This window comes from Mirounga angustirostris, unplaced genomic scaffold (assembly GCF_029215605.1).
Source record: "Mirounga angustirostris isolate CCGP_5_RB_7025 unplaced genomic scaffold, mMirAng1.0.hap1 SCAF_17, whole genome shotgun sequence".
Lineage (NCBI taxonomy): Eukaryota > Metazoa > Chordata > Mammalia > Carnivora > Phocidae > Mirounga > Mirounga angustirostris.
Genome location: NW_026991725.1, coordinates 13,465,551 through 13,481,943, shown reverse-complemented (window position 1 = coordinate 13,481,943; position 16,393 = coordinate 13,465,551). Strand labels below are relative to the sequence as shown.

At 37.7% G+C, this 16,393-nt stretch overlaps 1 protein-coding gene across 1 annotated transcript in view; it reads left to right on the top strand.

The window, feature by feature from the left end:
* The first annotated feature begins 1,503 nt into the window (after window positions 1-1,503).
* The window catches only part of DHX40 (DEAH-box helicase 40), a 49,063-nt gene continuing 34,173 nt past the window's right edge, over window positions 1,504-16,393 (top strand). The window contains exons 1-7 of the mRNA XM_045889271.3: window positions 1,504-1,689; window positions 2,534-2,701; window positions 3,930-4,075; window positions 6,372-6,491; window positions 6,686-6,913; window positions 7,134-7,200; window positions 8,155-8,286. Coding sequence (XP_045745227.1) covers window positions 1,578-1,689; window positions 2,534-2,701; window positions 3,930-4,075; window positions 6,372-6,491; window positions 6,686-6,913; window positions 7,134-7,200; window positions 8,155-8,286 — 973 coding nt within the window. The 5' untranslated portion in view covers window positions 1,504-1,577. The remainder of the gene's footprint in view (window positions 1,690-2,533; window positions 2,702-3,929; window positions 4,076-6,371; window positions 6,492-6,685; window positions 6,914-7,133; window positions 7,201-8,154; window positions 8,287-16,393) is intronic.

The following is a 16,393-nucleotide window of genomic DNA, read 5'->3' as shown; positions in this document are numbered from 1 at the left end:
TGTGACTTCCTGTTGTGATTAGCTTTCTACATAGCACCACTTGTCTGGTGTTTGTAACTTTCTGGATTTTATTGTATTAATATCTTTGATCATTTTTCTTATGCTCCATTAATTTCTTTTAAGTTGTAACATTGATTCTATAGTCTCCTTTCTTTCCTGAAGATGATTTAAAAATTTTATTCCATTTTGTAAATCTCTAATATTGAGCCTCCTTCATTTTGGATGCTCAGAAACAAATTGCTTGGATTTAAGAACATTTTGAAAGACTATCTATGAAATAGCAGAGTGCAATTTACATTTCTCACACTTTTTAAGATTTTATTTATCTATTTGACAGAGAGAGACACAGCGAGAGAGGGAACACAAGCAGGGGGAGTGTGGGAGGGAGAAGCAGGCTTCCCGAGGATGTGGGGCTCTATCCCAGGACCCTGGGACCATGACCTGAGCCAAAGGCAGACGCCTAATGACTGAGCCACCCAGGCGCCCCAGCAGTTGGTACATTTTTAATGAGCACAGAAAAATCTTGGAGTCCAATGACATCTTTTGAAGCCTGATCAGACAGGAGCATACTGGCCTTTAGTTAATGGTGAAGGGACAACTTTGAGTTGTATTCTTTGGTACTAAGTGTTGGTTAATTCTAATAGTAGGGATGGTTGAAAAGCCCAAGAAACAATCTTCTAGCATTGATTTTGTTACAATTGACACTATTTACAAAGTTGGAAGATTCTACAACAATAAGATCTGCCCTCCAAAGTACCTTTTCTGAAAAAGTCACCCCACCTGATTGTTGCATATTTGTTTAACTTTTCTGTTATTGTGGTTTCCAAGAAATCCATATCCATCAAGTGAGTTTAATTCTTCTGAAGATCAATAATTCACTCACCATCCAGAAAATTCAACAAGTATTGAAGGCCCATTCTGAATCACTTTGCTGGGCTGAGTGTACCGTGGTTTTCTAAAAGTTCCCGCTCTAGTTGGGGGAAAGGGGAATAAAATAAATTGAAATGCAGGGCCCTATGCAGGAAATGAACAGCGTGTGGGACGGAAGCTTTGGACACTACAGAACTAGAAGTTCAGCTCTGCAACTCAGTAGTTCTGAATTGAACCGGCCATTTCAGAATGAGCAAGGTGAGCATGTGTTGTGGAACGATGCACTCGAGGAAGGTTCCAGCTCCGGGCAAAGGGTCACATCACTTAGGTGTGTGAAGGCAGAACAGGGTTACAGTGACCACAGTAGCTTAGAAGAGGGGTGTCATCTAGCTCTTCTGAGCACAAGAGAAGTAGGAAGGGACCCTGCCGGACCCTGGGGATGGCATCCGCGCCCTAGGCGCAGCGTACACCAGCAAAGGCAGGAAACCCTCGGCACTGGGCCCTCGGCTGGTGGCCCAGCCGGGTCGCGCCAGCGGGGAGAGCTTTCCGGCAGCCGCGCGCCACGTCAGCTAACAGCTCCTCCTCCCCTCGTTCCAAGTCGCACGCGCGGAAGTAAACACCTCGACGTCATCAGGGCGCGTCTTTGTCTTTCTCCTCCCATCTCTCCAGATCGGTGGACGTGCTCACCTCCGCTCCGGGCCAGGTCTATGTCCCGGTTTCCCGCCGTCGCGGGCAGGGCGCCAAGGCGGCAGGAGGAGGGTGAGCGGTCAATAGACCTTCAGCAAGACCGGCCTTCGGCTCTTTCCATCGCTGATAAAGGTGCGGTCCGCGGGACGCTGCGGAGGCCGGCGGGAGTTTCGGCATGGGGGTTTTGGGGTGATAAAAGTCCGCTTTGGGCGGGCAGAGAAAAGTGGAGAGGAGACCGCAGCGTTCTCCTTGCCCTCCAAGCCGGAGGCGAACTTTGCGTCCAATGAGCACTTTGGTGTAGAGGGGAGCGGTCCCAGGTCCAAGTTGGATGAAAACCTTGCTTGGGGGACAAAAAAGTGAACCCCAACACCTAGGCGCGTTCTCCTCTTAAAGAGGCTCATAGAGCCTTTGTTCTCTACCCATCCATTCCCCCCCGCCCCCCCAACTCGTCGGGCCGCCAGCCTGCCTTTGGGTATGGCATGAAGGGAGCCAGTTTCCAGGAGCCAGTTTCCATGGTTACCCACCACTTGGCCTTCTGGGATATCAGTCACTCTGAACAGGGACCTAACTTGAACCATGAATCAGAAGCAAACACAGGTGGCTCTTTTTTTTTTTTAAATTCAGCTGAGAGTTTCCCGCTGTGTTCTAGCTTTTGGTCTATTGTTTAATAAAATTGGGTTTTGCGCTTCTATATAGGTATGCTTGCATATACATTGCTTTGTGCTAGGCTTACATTGTCAAGTACTCTGAGTCATGCATTAGCAAATGCTCACGTTGTTAGATTTTACTAAAAAGTTGTTCTGGGCTTGTAAACCCTCACATACAAATTGGACATAGATGATTTACCTGAGAAGTCATGGATTGATCCTTTCCAGCCCTAAAATTATATTGTCTTTCTCTATTCAGTTCTGGGAAATTGAGTCAAAGATATCTTTACAGTCCTTTTAATTGCACAATTGTTTTTCTGTTATTACAGAAGAGAAAGGATGCACATCACAGGAGGGAGGAACTACTCCAACTTTTCCTATTCAAAAACAAAGAAAAAAGCTTATTCAAGCTGTGAGGGACAATTCATTCCTTATTGTTACTGGAAATACAGGAAGTGGTAAAACAACTCAACTACCAAAATATCTGTATGAAGCAGGTAATTTTATTCTGGGATAATATTGGGAGTATTTAAAAATATATCCTCTTAAAAGCTAATAGGACTTCTGCATTGCACAAATACCCACCATTTGTTCTACAGTCCCAATTCTTCTCTTGGCACATCCTCCCTACATCTTCCCTGCTTTTTTATGGTCTTATTTCATATTCAGGAATTCATATGATTTTTCCATTTTTAATTACTGTAATAATCTCAGTTATAGGTAGATACTGATTCTCTGTTATAGAATGAGGTTGATTTGCAGTATACTCTTAACTGGTATTGAAATAATTTACAGGAATATAGTGATATCTGTTGCTTACGTTAGTATTTCTTGGTTCTTTTTCCAGAGTATTATCAGGTAAGTATTTATTCCCTGACTCTGTAACCCAAGCCAGCTAACAAATTACCCTTAAAGTGTCTTTTCCTTCGATATGGTAAAACTTACTATCATAAGGTTGGTATAGAGCAAAATTATACTGGATGTTATTCATATAAATAAACATTTCTTAGCTGATATTAACTTATTCTAATCCATCAAATCTAATGTGCCATTTATTGAGACATTTACCACTGTTTTACATACTATTAATAAAGAAAAAAATACCATTAACTGTAAGACACATCTTTCTTTCAGAGATACTAAAATGGTAAAAAATGAATCTATGAAAGGTGGTATATTTAAACTTTTGTGGCAAAAGTAAATCTTTAGGAAGTCTGAAATTTTATGGGTTCCTAGGACTTAAGCATTTTTGGCTTACTCTTTTTTTTTTTTTTTAAAGATTTTATTTATTTATTTGAGAGAGAGAGAATGAGAGACAGCATGAGAGGGAGGAGGGTCAGAGGGAGAAACAGAGTCCCTGCCGAGCAGGGAGCCCGATGCGGGACTCGATCCTGGGACTCCAGGATCATGACCTGAGCCGAAGGCAGTCGCTTAACCAACTGAGCCACCCAGGCGCCCCTTGGCTTACTCTTTAAAGTAAATCTTGACTGAAATTGGGGGGGGGAACCTAATAAAATATGTATTTTAATGGAAAATATGTATTCTTATTTTTTATTACTACTTAAATTTCCATGGTGCATTTGTAAAACAGTATGTTGTTAATTTGCAGTTTTCTTTTGGAAACACTTGGAACAGTTTGTGTTGATTGGTTGGAAACAATTTAGCCCTAATTGGAAACAATTGTTAACAATTTTTTTTTTTTTTTTTTACCTCTGGTTTTGATAGGGTTTTCACAACATGGTATGATTGGTGTGACTCAGCCACGAAAAGTAGCTGCTATATCCGTTGCTCAGAGGGTTGCTGAAGAAATGAAATGCACTTTGGGATCCAGAGTAGGGTACCAAGTTCGTTTCGATGATTGCAGCTCTAAGGTACAAAAGTTTTATTGTGGTTTAAGTCCTATAGACTTATAGAAGGATTGGAGAAAGTTATGAAAGATTTTAACTTCAAATTTGCGTTTATATTTTAAAGAAACAAAGCCCAAGATTAGAATTAATTTTTGTTGTCCTTTGTTAAATGATTTAGCTCTGAAGTGCCTATTAGTTTTACTATTTTCTCCCTTCTCAATTAGTTTATAAGTGACAGTTATGTTTATTTTTTTAAGGATTCTCTTATTTTATGGTTTTTTAGCTGTAAGAATCCTGGACCTGTACCTTACACTTGTAATCTTTGAAACAATTTTTTATTGTACTAAAATATATATAACGCAAAATTTACTATTTCAACCATTTTTAGGTGTTACATGTCATTGGTATGAAATACATTTACAGTGTTGTGTATCCATCAACACTCTATTTTCAGAATGTTTTCATCATCTCAAACAGAAACTATATCTACTAAACATTAACTCTCCTATTCCCTCCTCCATCCAGTCTGTGGTAACTTCTATTCTACTTTCGGTCTTTACAAATTTGCCTTTTCTAAGTACCTCATATAAGTTGAATCATACAATATTTGGTCCTTTGTGTCTGGATTGTTTCATTTAGCATAATGTTTTCAAGATTCATCCATAGGGTGTATTTGTATTCCTGAAGTCAACTTAGCAAAGTCAGTAAGCATATCTTCTGTATTCACGGCATCAAGTTTAAAATTGTTTTCTTTTTAGTAGTTAATGGTTATAATTTACATTCCTTCAGGATTTTTTAATCCTGTACCAAATACAAAACAATCCCTAATTAAATATGGTCCCTAATAGGAATGGCCACCAATTATGACACACAGTGACTCCCCAAAATACTGTCTTTGCATTCCTAGTGGTCACTGCTGGGGAGTTTTCTTTCTTTTCTCTTCCCTTGTTTTATGTGTATACTGTTGTTAACTTCTAGCTTTTAGACCTTATTCTCACCTTGTTTTAATGCTAGGTGACAGACACAATTTTTAAAAAATTTTATTTATTATTTATTTGTCAGAAAAAGAGCACACAAGCAGGGGGAATGGCAGGCAGAGGGAGAAGCAGGCTCCCTGCTGAGCAAGGAGCCCGATGCAGGACTCGATCCCAGGACCCTGAGATCATGACCTGAGCTGACGGCAGACACTTAACCAGCTGAGCCACCCAGGCATCCCTGACAGACAGAATTTTTTAAAATAAGCAAATAGGGGGCGCCTGGGTGGCTCAGTTGGTTAAGCCACTGCCTTCTGCTCAGGTCATGATCCTGGAGTCCCGGGATCGAGTCCCGCATCGGGCTCCCTGCTCAGCGGGGAGTCTGCTTCTCCCTCTGACCCTCCCCCCTCTCATGTGCTCTCTCATTCTCTCTCTCTCTCTCAAATAAATAAATAAAATCTTAAAAAAAAAAAAAAAAAAGCAAATAGGGGGGCACCCGGATGACTCAGTCGTTAAGTGTCTGCCTTCAGTTCAGGTCATGATCCCAGGCTCCTGGGATCGAGCCCCGCATCGGGCTCCCTGCTCAGCGGGGAGTCTGCTTCTCCCTCTCCCGCTCCCCCTGCTTGTGTTCCCTCTCTCGCTGTCTCCCTCTGTCAAAAAAAATAAATAAATCTTGAAAAAAAATAAATAAAATAAGCAAATAGGGAAGAAAGAGAGTGAGAGGAAATTGTGCACCTAACTATTTCCTCTGCCTTTTCTTCTGAGTCCTCTAAAATAGTGGCTCAGGGGCGCCTGGGTGGCTCAGTTGTTAAGCATTTGCCTTCGGCTTGGGTCATGATCCCGGGGTCCTGGGATCGAGCCCAGCGTCGGGCTCCCTGCTCGGCGGGAAGCCTGCTTCTCCCTCTCCCACTCCCCCTGCTTGTATTCCCTCTCTCGCTGTCTCCCTCTCTGTCAAAAAATAAATAAAAAATCTTTAAAAGAAAGAAATAGTGGCTGAGACAGGGAGATGGATCCCATTTCATTGTTGTTTCCCACAACTTGCTCACGGGAAGCCATTGCATTATCTTACCACTTTCCCCAGACTACTTTATACCTCCTTATTGGCCCCTTCTGTTGCTTTATCCCAGAACATCCACCTTAGTTCCTTATCTCTGTCCCTGTATAGATCACAAGTTTTACAATTTACCATCCTTGTTATTAGACTAATTTATATACTTTATTTAGTCAGATTAGGTGGATCACTTAATGGCTGCACATTTGGGGGGGAATTTAGTATGCAAAGCAAGGGTGAATTTCTCTAACACTATATATATATAAGTTGATACACTCTGCTGTTTGAACATCAGGAAACTGCAATCAAATATATGACTGATGGATGTTTACTGAAACATATTTTGGGAGATCCAAATCTTACCAAGTTCAGTGTCATCATTTTAGATGAAGCCCATGAGAGGACTCTAACTACAGTGAGTATTTTAATATACTGGTTGTTTATTAGTTTACTTATTTGGGGTAGCTTTTACCCTGTAGAGAATTGCTTGGTCTTACTTACATTTTATTCTATTGAAATAGGAATTCTTTGGTTAGGAAAGCAAGATATTTAAAATAAGTTGGTTGGTAGGTGTACTCGTGACTTATTAGAAATTTACTTTTTTTTCAGGACATCTTATTTGGTTTATTGAAGAAGTTATTTCAGGAGAAGTCTCCTAATAGGAAGGAACATTTGAAAGTTGTGGTGATGTCAGCAACTATGGAATTAGCCAAGCTCTCTACATTCTTTGGAAATTGTCCAATATTTGATATACCTGGAAGGCTTTATCCAGTCAGAGAAAAGTTCTGCAATTTGATTGGCCCACGAGACAGAGAAAATACTGCATATATTCAAGCGGTATTACTTGGCATCCTTTTTGTGTCTTTTTTTATATTTATGATTCTAGTTGATTGAGTAGTTCAGTAATTTGTTTGTTCCCTTTTATTTTAATGGTGGCCCTTATAGGTCCTAGAAGTTTCGAGAACCAAATTTAATTTTTCTGTGGAATAAGGGGAGGTGGTTGGGAGTGGGGGACTGTATTTCCATCAGCATATTATGCTTGTGTTTCTTGCTTTAGATTGTTAAAGTGACCATGGATATCCATTTGAATGAAATGGCTGGAGACATCTTGGTTTTTCTGACTGGTGAGCATTCAGTATCAGGTTTAAAAATTTTACTACTTATATAAGAGCAGAGTGTGGCATCACAGTAGTGTTACTTTTGTTGGAAAAACTGGGCTTTAACTCATATTGCCTTAGCTTTGTATGATTATCTGAAAGTTTTAGATATTCTATCTTATTTAAGATATATAAGATAATTCTGTACTGCCATAAAAACTGCCAGTCTCATGAGTAAACATATGTAAAACACACTGACCTTTTAGTAAAAAGATATTAAATGGTAAAGTATTAATATTTTATTAGCCTATCTTATATAGAGCTGTTACCATACCAAACAGTCCTGGATCTGAATGATTAATTCCGTGATTTCAAAAGACATCTTACTAATTCATTTCTTCTGTGAGTGGTGGGATGGTACCGTGTGATAGCAGTACATAAGGTGTTGAATCCGTGTCTCATAGACAGGCCTTTTTTGGAAGTCAAAAATAGATTAAATCCTAAACTAGTGTGATTCTTCAATTAGCAGCATCCTACTAACAGAAATGAGTCATTTTATCGCTCACCTCCTACTCTGCCTTGTACTGATGTCAGAAGTGAGACACTGTAATGGTCTCTGCCTTTTTCCGGTTACTTAAGTATTTTGAAATACACCTAAATGCAGTATCTCCTGGACTAGATTCTTCTATATTAATGATTAACTTTACTGAGTCTTCCTCAAATACTGTGTTAACAAGATGATAGGCTTGAAGATTATAAACATTTTTATTCCTGTAGAGGTTTAAATTCCTTGGAAACTCGTGTTCTATTTTCAATTCTATTGTTGAGATTTGGTTCAATTTATGTGTTCATCTTCTTTAGATCAAATGAGATTGAAAATAGCTATTATGCAAAAATAATCCAGAAGACTTCTCTTTTTTTTCATTCTTAAATTAATTTTGCTGTTCAGTTGCTGACATTATTTTCCCTCCCTCATTTCAGGTCAGTTTGAAATTGAAAAAAGTTGTGAGTTACTTTTTCAGATGGCAGAGTCTGTTGATTATGATTATGATGTTCAAGATACAACTCTGGATGGTTTGTTAATATTGCCATGTTATGGATCTATGACAACAGGTAATTCCTCACTAGAATAGAAAATTTGACTAATTTTTAAAAAAAAAAATTGAATAATTACATATGTACAGAGTAGTATACAGATCCTAAGCGTTTAGGTCAGTTAATTTTACGAACAACTCATTTTATAACCAACACCCAGATCATGAAATAGAACTTTAAGGGAACCAGCATTCCTTGAGAGAAGTGATTTTTTTCTCAAAGTCTTTTCATACTCACTTTTTCAGGAGCCTTGGACCACCCCCCCACCTTGATTTTGTTTAAGAGTGGGCTGTGTCCTCTCCCAGCAGAACAAAAATATTGTTGGTAATTTTTTGAAATCAGGACTATAATTTCTTGATAGTAGTACCATAAGTCAAACCTAATTTAGTATTGCCAAAGAATTTCTAGAGATCATATACATCCAGGTACATCTGAGACTAAACATAGTGGGTTGTTTTCTTTTGAAGTAGCACACAGTCTGCTTTTCAAGAATGATGCTGTTCTTTTGTAATTTCAAAGAGCAAATGCAAACTCTTATTCTCTTATTTGTTCATAATAAATATTGTTGAATTAGGTTTAGAATTTGTTTAGTAAAACTACTTTATTATGGAATTTGATATGTAAAAAAGGGAAGCTATTTAGAGTTTGATTGTGATTAGCATTAAATGTGTAAAAAACATTTGAATGTTTTTATATATATATTTTTTTGTTTTTATATTTTATATGTATTTTTGTTTTTGTTCAGTAGGTGGTTCTTAATCTTATGTTAACAAAAAAAGTTAGGAATATGTGTTTTGGTAAATAACCATAGACCATGTGCTATTTTAGAAATCTTTTTTGTGATGGTGGCCCTTGCCCTCCATATGGAAATCTATTTTTAGGTTTTTGTATCTTTAAGGGAATTCTTAGGGTCTTTATTAGATATTTAAGGTTTTCATTGTTTTCTGGAAATTTGATCCGCTGGCTCCTTTAAATTTATTTTGTTTACTGCTGAGGTAATTCAAAACTCATTAGAGTTGCTTTGTTATTAACCATTAACAATATAAATTTTTTTCTATATAAGTAATTTCATTCTTTCCTTTGTTACTGTCACATTGAAAATAGCATGCTGAGTCTGCTATTGCATCTTGTTTAATGGCCTGAAATACAGTTTTTATACTATTAAAGGTTGTGAATGACCTCCTATTTCTCAAATCTCATGGCTTTTTTTTCATTAGTTTGTATTTTGATTTTGTGATAATAAGTCTCCTTGAAATGCTGTCATCTGGGATAATACTTAATTACCTGGTTCTCCTGACCACTCTTTCTCTAAGTGTGCTGCCCTCCCACCCTTCCCAGCCTTTGTTCCTCTCTAAATGTGACTATTTTTTAAGGTTTTATCCTTAGCTTGCTGTTTTCTTAGAGTTCTCTGTTTTGGAGAGGTTGACTATCTCTAGTTAAGTCTCACTCCTGCATTCTGGAATTCCTGGATCTTCTCACAGGGCTTCCTAGTCTGTGTATCATGTCATCCTAGCTCATTCAGTCCAAATAAGTGACAACTCCTACAGGTTCGGTTTTTTTTTTTTTTTTAAATCTTGTCCAGATCATTCATTCATTCTTTTTCGTTTTTCATTGTCATCATTAGAGTTGGGATCCTCAATTTGCTTTCCTGAGTTGTTAACATAACCTGCTAACCTGTTTTCCCTGATGTAATTTACCATCCTACCTGCAGTGGTAAGCATCATCCTTCAAAAGTACAGCTCTGATTGTATCATTTTCCTGTTGGGTATCTCAGCCATTCCTTATTACCAGCTAAATTAAAATGCTAACTTAATAACTTGGCATTCATTATCCTTCCAGTGTGATTTCAGCCTTAATTCCCAGGGTATGAGATTTTCTGTGTTGGCGTGTATGTGTGAATGGTAAAGATGTAGAGCTGCCTGTCAGTAGAGCCATTACTGAAGGGTTTTGTTTATTTTAGTTTCCCTTCTGGTTCCAAGGGCACTCTAAGGGCAAGCTGCTGGTGATCTATTATGAGCATAATAATATTTTTTTTTTTTTTAAAGATTTTATTTATTTATTTGACAGAGAGAGACACAGCGAGAGAGGGAACACAAGTAGGGGGAGTGGGAGAGGGAGAAGCAGGCTTCCCGCGGAGCAGGGAGCCCGATGCGGGGCTCGATCCCAGGACCCTGGGATCATGACCTGAGCCGAAGGCAGACGCTTAACCGACTGAGCCACCCAGGCGCCCCTGAGCATAATAATATTTATGGGAGCAATTTCTAACAATGCAAAGAGGCATTCAGATGGAGCTGATGAGGTACTAAGTAATGGGTGAGGTGAAGTTGTGAGTGGCAGGTTCCTGGGATCTTAGGCTTTTTTTTTTGTTTTTTTTAAGTCTGGCTAATAGAATATGGCACTTATTTTTTTATTATTGCTACTTCGGGTGGTGGGGAGAAACACTATTAAAATGTTATTTCCTTTATTTCCTATTATGTCTTAGGAACATAAAGCTTGTGCTTGGGAGTGAGGAGAGGGAAGAAGGGTTTCCTGCTTGTAGCCTGTTGTGAGGAGGGTTCAAAAATGACTCAGATCTAGGTTTAGTGAAAAGTGAAGATTATGAGGTGGATATGTTGTATTTGCTTTTATTTCTGGGCTAGCCATGAGGGTGGCTGATTGTTTTAAAGGGACATCTTAAGATACCTCCCTAATTGACAAAAAATTCTCAACTGTCAAATGTGAAGAGGTGCTGTGGTATCCCTTCTATTGCCAAGATTATATGATCCCACTCCCTGGGCTGAACTCTAACCCCCACCCTTTGAGGTGTTTCTCTCAAGCTCAAAGTGTAGGCAGTATTTTTTATTCCATTTCCTTCTGCATCTTTTTTGTGACAGCATTTGATATTTCCCTTCACTTGAACTCCTCCTTTTCCCTTTTATTCTCTCCTCTTACTGGCTGAAATCTTGCTGTTTTGTTTCACGAGTGCAACCACCTCGATAAAAACCTTCCCTGATTTCCCACCTCACAACTGACTTTGATCTCTTCTTCGTTTATACCTCTTGTGGCACTGAGCACATTCTCCCTTGCGTTATGGTTGCCTCATCTCCTTTTTGAAATTGTGAACTACTTGAGTATTATGTGTTGAAAAAGTCCTGATTAGATGTTTGTTAAAATGAGTTCCAGATTTTTCACTTTCTGCTAGACATTATGTTATATCTTGTATGAAAACGCTAGCTGTATCTAGAACCTTATTCTTGTTTCCCTCGAACCTTTTTGCTCTTCTGACTTCCCTCTTTTGTTCAAGATTTTGCAATTCTTCAGGTTTACTGAAATATACCTGTTACTTCATAAGCAACAAATATTTGCATGGAATTTGACTATTTTAGCACTATAAGTAATTATCGAAATTCAGTGCTGCTTAGCCTTTTTAGAGGGTGGAATCTGAGATTCTTTTTAAAAGATAATGAAAGCCATGGTTTCTTTCTCTAGAAAAATGCACATATACCCATAAATATTTTTCTTGCATAATCAGACTTCTTTATTGAACAGATAGAGACTAAGTGATGTTCCTGAGGTCACATGGTAAACCTGCATTTGGTAACTGGTTATCCATTCAGTAGGGGGTAAAAAAATAGTACATGTGTTTTCAGAATACCTGAAGAAAAGGAAAGGAGCTTTACCTTGGATTAGTGCAAGTTTCTCTCAAGCTCAAAGTGTAGGCAGTATTTTTTATTACATTTCCTTTTTTATTTCCAGTATTTTAAAAGAGGAAAACTGCACATTTAGATTATTGCATTAATCTAAAAGTAGTTTTATTTCTTTCTTTTTCCTGCAAAACAAAGACATTATCTCACTTTGGCAAGTACCTAGAATTTGGCTATGTCTGTGATAATTTCCTTAAATGTTAAGATTAAAGATGAGGGGGGAATAAGGCTAATGAGCTTCATATAAAAACTTTTACTCTAGGGGCGCCTGGGTGGCCCAGTTGGTTAAGCGACTGCCTTCAGCTCAGGTCATGAGCCTGGAGTCCCAGGATCGAGCCCCGCATCGGGCTCCCTGCTCAGCAGGGAGTCTGCTTCTCCTTCTGATCCTACCCCCTCTCATGCTCTCTCCATCTCATTCTCTCAAATAAATAAATAAAAAAAAATCTTTAAAAAAAAACAAAACTTTTACTCTCTCCAAATGGGAAAATTTTTTCTTTTGTCTTACAAAGCAGACATAGTTGTAAAGAGTACATAGTTGTAGAGTATGTAGTTGTAAAATATAATCAGAAAAGTAAGAAAGATAATTAAACTTAGATATCACCAACATGGTTAAGTGATAATCACTATTAATATTCTGAGGTGTATTCTAAACTTTTAAAATATATTTAAATATATTTTTAACATAAATATATTTTTATTGTTTAGCTTTTTCTAACAAAAAATTGCATTTTGTTATATATGTTCTTTAATGTTTTTTCCTTTAGCCTTTTGTAGAAAATTTTTTTTATTCTTATGTTAATCCCCATACATTACATCATTAGTTCTAGATGAAGTGTTCCATGATTCATTGTTTGTGCATAACACCCAGTGCTCCATGCAGAACGTGCCCTCCTCAATACCCACCACCAGGCCAACCCATCCTCCCACCCCCCCTCCCCTCTAGAACCCTCAGTTTGTTTTTCAGAGTCCATCGTCTCTCATGGTTCGTCCACCCCTCCGATTTCCCCCGCTTCATTCTTCCCCTCCCGCTACCTTCTTCTTCTTTTTTTTTTTTCTTAACATATATTGCATTATTTGTTTCAGAGGTACAGATCTTAGAAATTTTTAAAGTGTAGAAAAGTACAAAAACAATCCATTTCCCACTGTGCAGAATTAACACACTCTCAGTGTCTTCACATTTTTGCTCCAGTTTTCCTTTAAGAAAAACTATTCAATTAAGGAAAAATGATAACAGTTTCATTATAAAGAATTCAAGCAGTGTCCAAAGTTACAAAGGTAAAAGTAAAGAAATCACCTCAAGTTCCTCCATATAAAAATAACCAGCTGTGTGTGTGTGTGTGTGTGTACATATAGAAGGATAAGGAAGTAAACAGGTGGGTTGATAGAAATACTTTTTAAAGTGAGATTATACTATTAGTTGCTTTTTAAAAAAGTATTTAATTTTATGTGAATTTACTTGAAGGAATTGTTAAACGTCAAGTAACTTTCTTTACCACATGAGAATATGATATAAAAGGTTGCTGTCAAGTCTAAAAAGATGAAAAATTTTAAGAAGTTGAAGTTAATCTCTTCTTTTTAGACCATGTGTGATTGGAGATCTTATCTAAGCTGATTCTCTGATTTGAAAGATAAGGACTTAAATACTTCGACTCTTCTGTATCTTTCCCTTCTGATTTTTGTTAGTTATTTTTACATTGTTTAGATGTTTATCATCAATCCTTTTACCATGGCTTTTCCATTCTTTTTTTTTTTTTTTTAAGATTTTATTTATTTATTTGAGAGAGAGAGAGAATGAGAGAGAGCACATGAGAGGGGGGAGGGTCGGAGGGAGAAGCAGACTCCCTGCCGAGCAGGGAGCCCGATGCGGGACTCGATCCAGGGACTCCAGGATCATGACCTGAGCGGAAGGCAGTTGCTTAACCAACTGAGCCACCCAGGCGCCCGGCTTTTCCATTCTTAAGTTACTTTTGGTTAATTTTTGATTGCCTGGGTTTTGTTAACTTTTTTTTCCAATAGAAGGGCTCTTGATTGTTACTTTTTGTTTTTACTCTTTTATGTTTGAGAATGTCTCGCTTTTGCCTTTATACTTGAACTATGTCGTGGCTGGGTTTTATGTTCTTGGGTCACACTTTCTTTTCCTTAGAACTTGGTAGATGTTGCCCACTTGTCTTCTGGCACTGAACGTTGCTGTGGAGAAGTCTGAGGCCAGCCTGATTTTTTTTTCCCCTTCCTTGTAAGTGATTTGCTTTTTCTGTCTGCCTGAAAATTTCTTTTTTTTTTTAAAATTTCTCTGATTTTGAAAGTTCAGTAGTTTTAATTAGGATATTTTTTGGTGTTGAGTGTTTTATATTAAAATTTCCTAGAATTTGATGTGCTTTTTTAAAAAAATCAACTTTTTGAGGTATAATTTACATACAATAAACTGCTTGTTTTAAGTGTATAGTTCAGTGAATTTTGACAAATGTACATACTCGTGTAATGACCATCACAAACAAGATGAACTTTTATGATGTGTACTTTTGATCTGAAAATTCAGTTATTTCAGGAAAACTCTTTTGTGTTATATCTTTGAATATAATTTTTATATATTTATTGGTTTCTCTACTTCAGGGATACCAATTATTCTTATGTTGGATTGCCTGTCTTCCATATTTTTTAACTTCCTTCTAGTTACTTTTTCAGTTGCATTTACTCATTATTCAAGCCTTTTCTCTGTGTCAGGAATTTGATTTTCAGCTGTGTTACTGAGAATTCTCAAGATATTTTTGACTCACCCAAAAATAACTTCTTGGGGGCAGAGGGGTACAGTTTTAGCCAAGCAGTGTTGTACTTCTTTCTTTTCCTCCGAAACTGTCATCTTTTCCCCCCTTTGATTGACAGTTTCTGTTTTATTACTTTAAGTTATGTTCTTTTTCTTCTCTTTCTCAGAAATAGTTCTGCTTTGGAATCTTTTTGGGGGACTTTGGGACAAGATATTCTATGAGGAAATTTCACTGGCCTTAACATATAATGTGTCATATGCATAAATCTAGGAGCATTACTTCATTATGAGTGTTGAGTGGTCTCTCAATATCCTTATTTCTTTTTTATCTATTTTTTTTAAATTTTATTATTTATTTATTTATTTATTTGACAGAGAGAGAGATAGCAAGAGCAGGAACACAAGCAGGGGGAGTGGGGGAGGGAGAAGCAGGCTTCCCGCAGAGCAGGGAGCCTGACGCGGGGCTCAATCCCAGGACCCTGGGATCACGACCTGAGCTGAAGGCAGACGCTCAATGACTGAGCCACCCAGGTGCCCCTCAATATCCTTATTTCTTGGTAGACTTTGGACATCTTTTTTGCCTCTTTGCCAATCCCCTGCCCTCCCCATTAATAACATCCTAAGACCTAACTACATATTAATGAAAGTATTCCATTTCCCCTTTCCTTCCTGGAGAGTGAGAATGTGCTTTAGGATATATTTAACTTTTTTTCAAACCTTTATAAACAAATATAAAACTGATATGTGTTGAAGTGCCTACCTGGCTCATTCAGAAGAGCATGCGACTCTTGATCTCAGGGTCGTGAGTTTGAGCCTCACATTGGGTTTAGAGATTACTAAAAAAAAAAAAAATATATATATATATATATAAATAAAATTAAACTGGTGTGTTTGTACTTGGGGAATATGGTATTAAAGTGTGTGGGTGAAATGGAAGTGAAATAAATGTGAGTCTTGTCAAAACAGTTTCAAGACTTTTTAATTGATTATAGTGAACAAAATGGTAAATGAAACTGAAATTTTGCTTGAACTGAACACTTACAAAATTAAGTATTTTTAGAAATGGGTTGATTGAAAAATAGACTTAATTATAGATAAATATGTTCAGAAAGGACATTTTTAATTTATGTAAATTTTTAGGGTAGTGCCGTAGAAAGGATGTTAACTTATTATTTATATAATGCATTTTTTATTTATCAATTCATTGAATTCTATTGAACACTTTCTGTGATCCAGACATTGTTCTAGGTAGTGGGGATATGTCTTGGATAAAAGAAAATCCTTGTTTCATGGAGCTACATTGTAGTAGAACAAGCAGATCATAAATAATGTATAAGCATAATTTGAACTACAAAGTAGTATAAAACTTCTTTGAGCCATCTGGAAGAAATGAGCTACCTAAGTCTAATACCTAAAAAATAATTCTTTTTTTTTTTTTTAAGATTTTATTTATTTATTTGACAGAGAGCGACACAGCGAGAGAGGGAACACAAGCAGGGGGAGTGGGAGAGGGAGAAGCAGGCTCCCCGCAGAGCAGGGAGCCCGATGTGGGACTCGATCCCAGGACCCTGGGATCATGACCTGAGCCGAAGGTAGTCGCTCAACCGACTGAGCCACCCAGGCGCCCTAAAAAATAATTCTTAACCAAAGTTAACTATAAATCTAAGAGAAATAGGTCTTT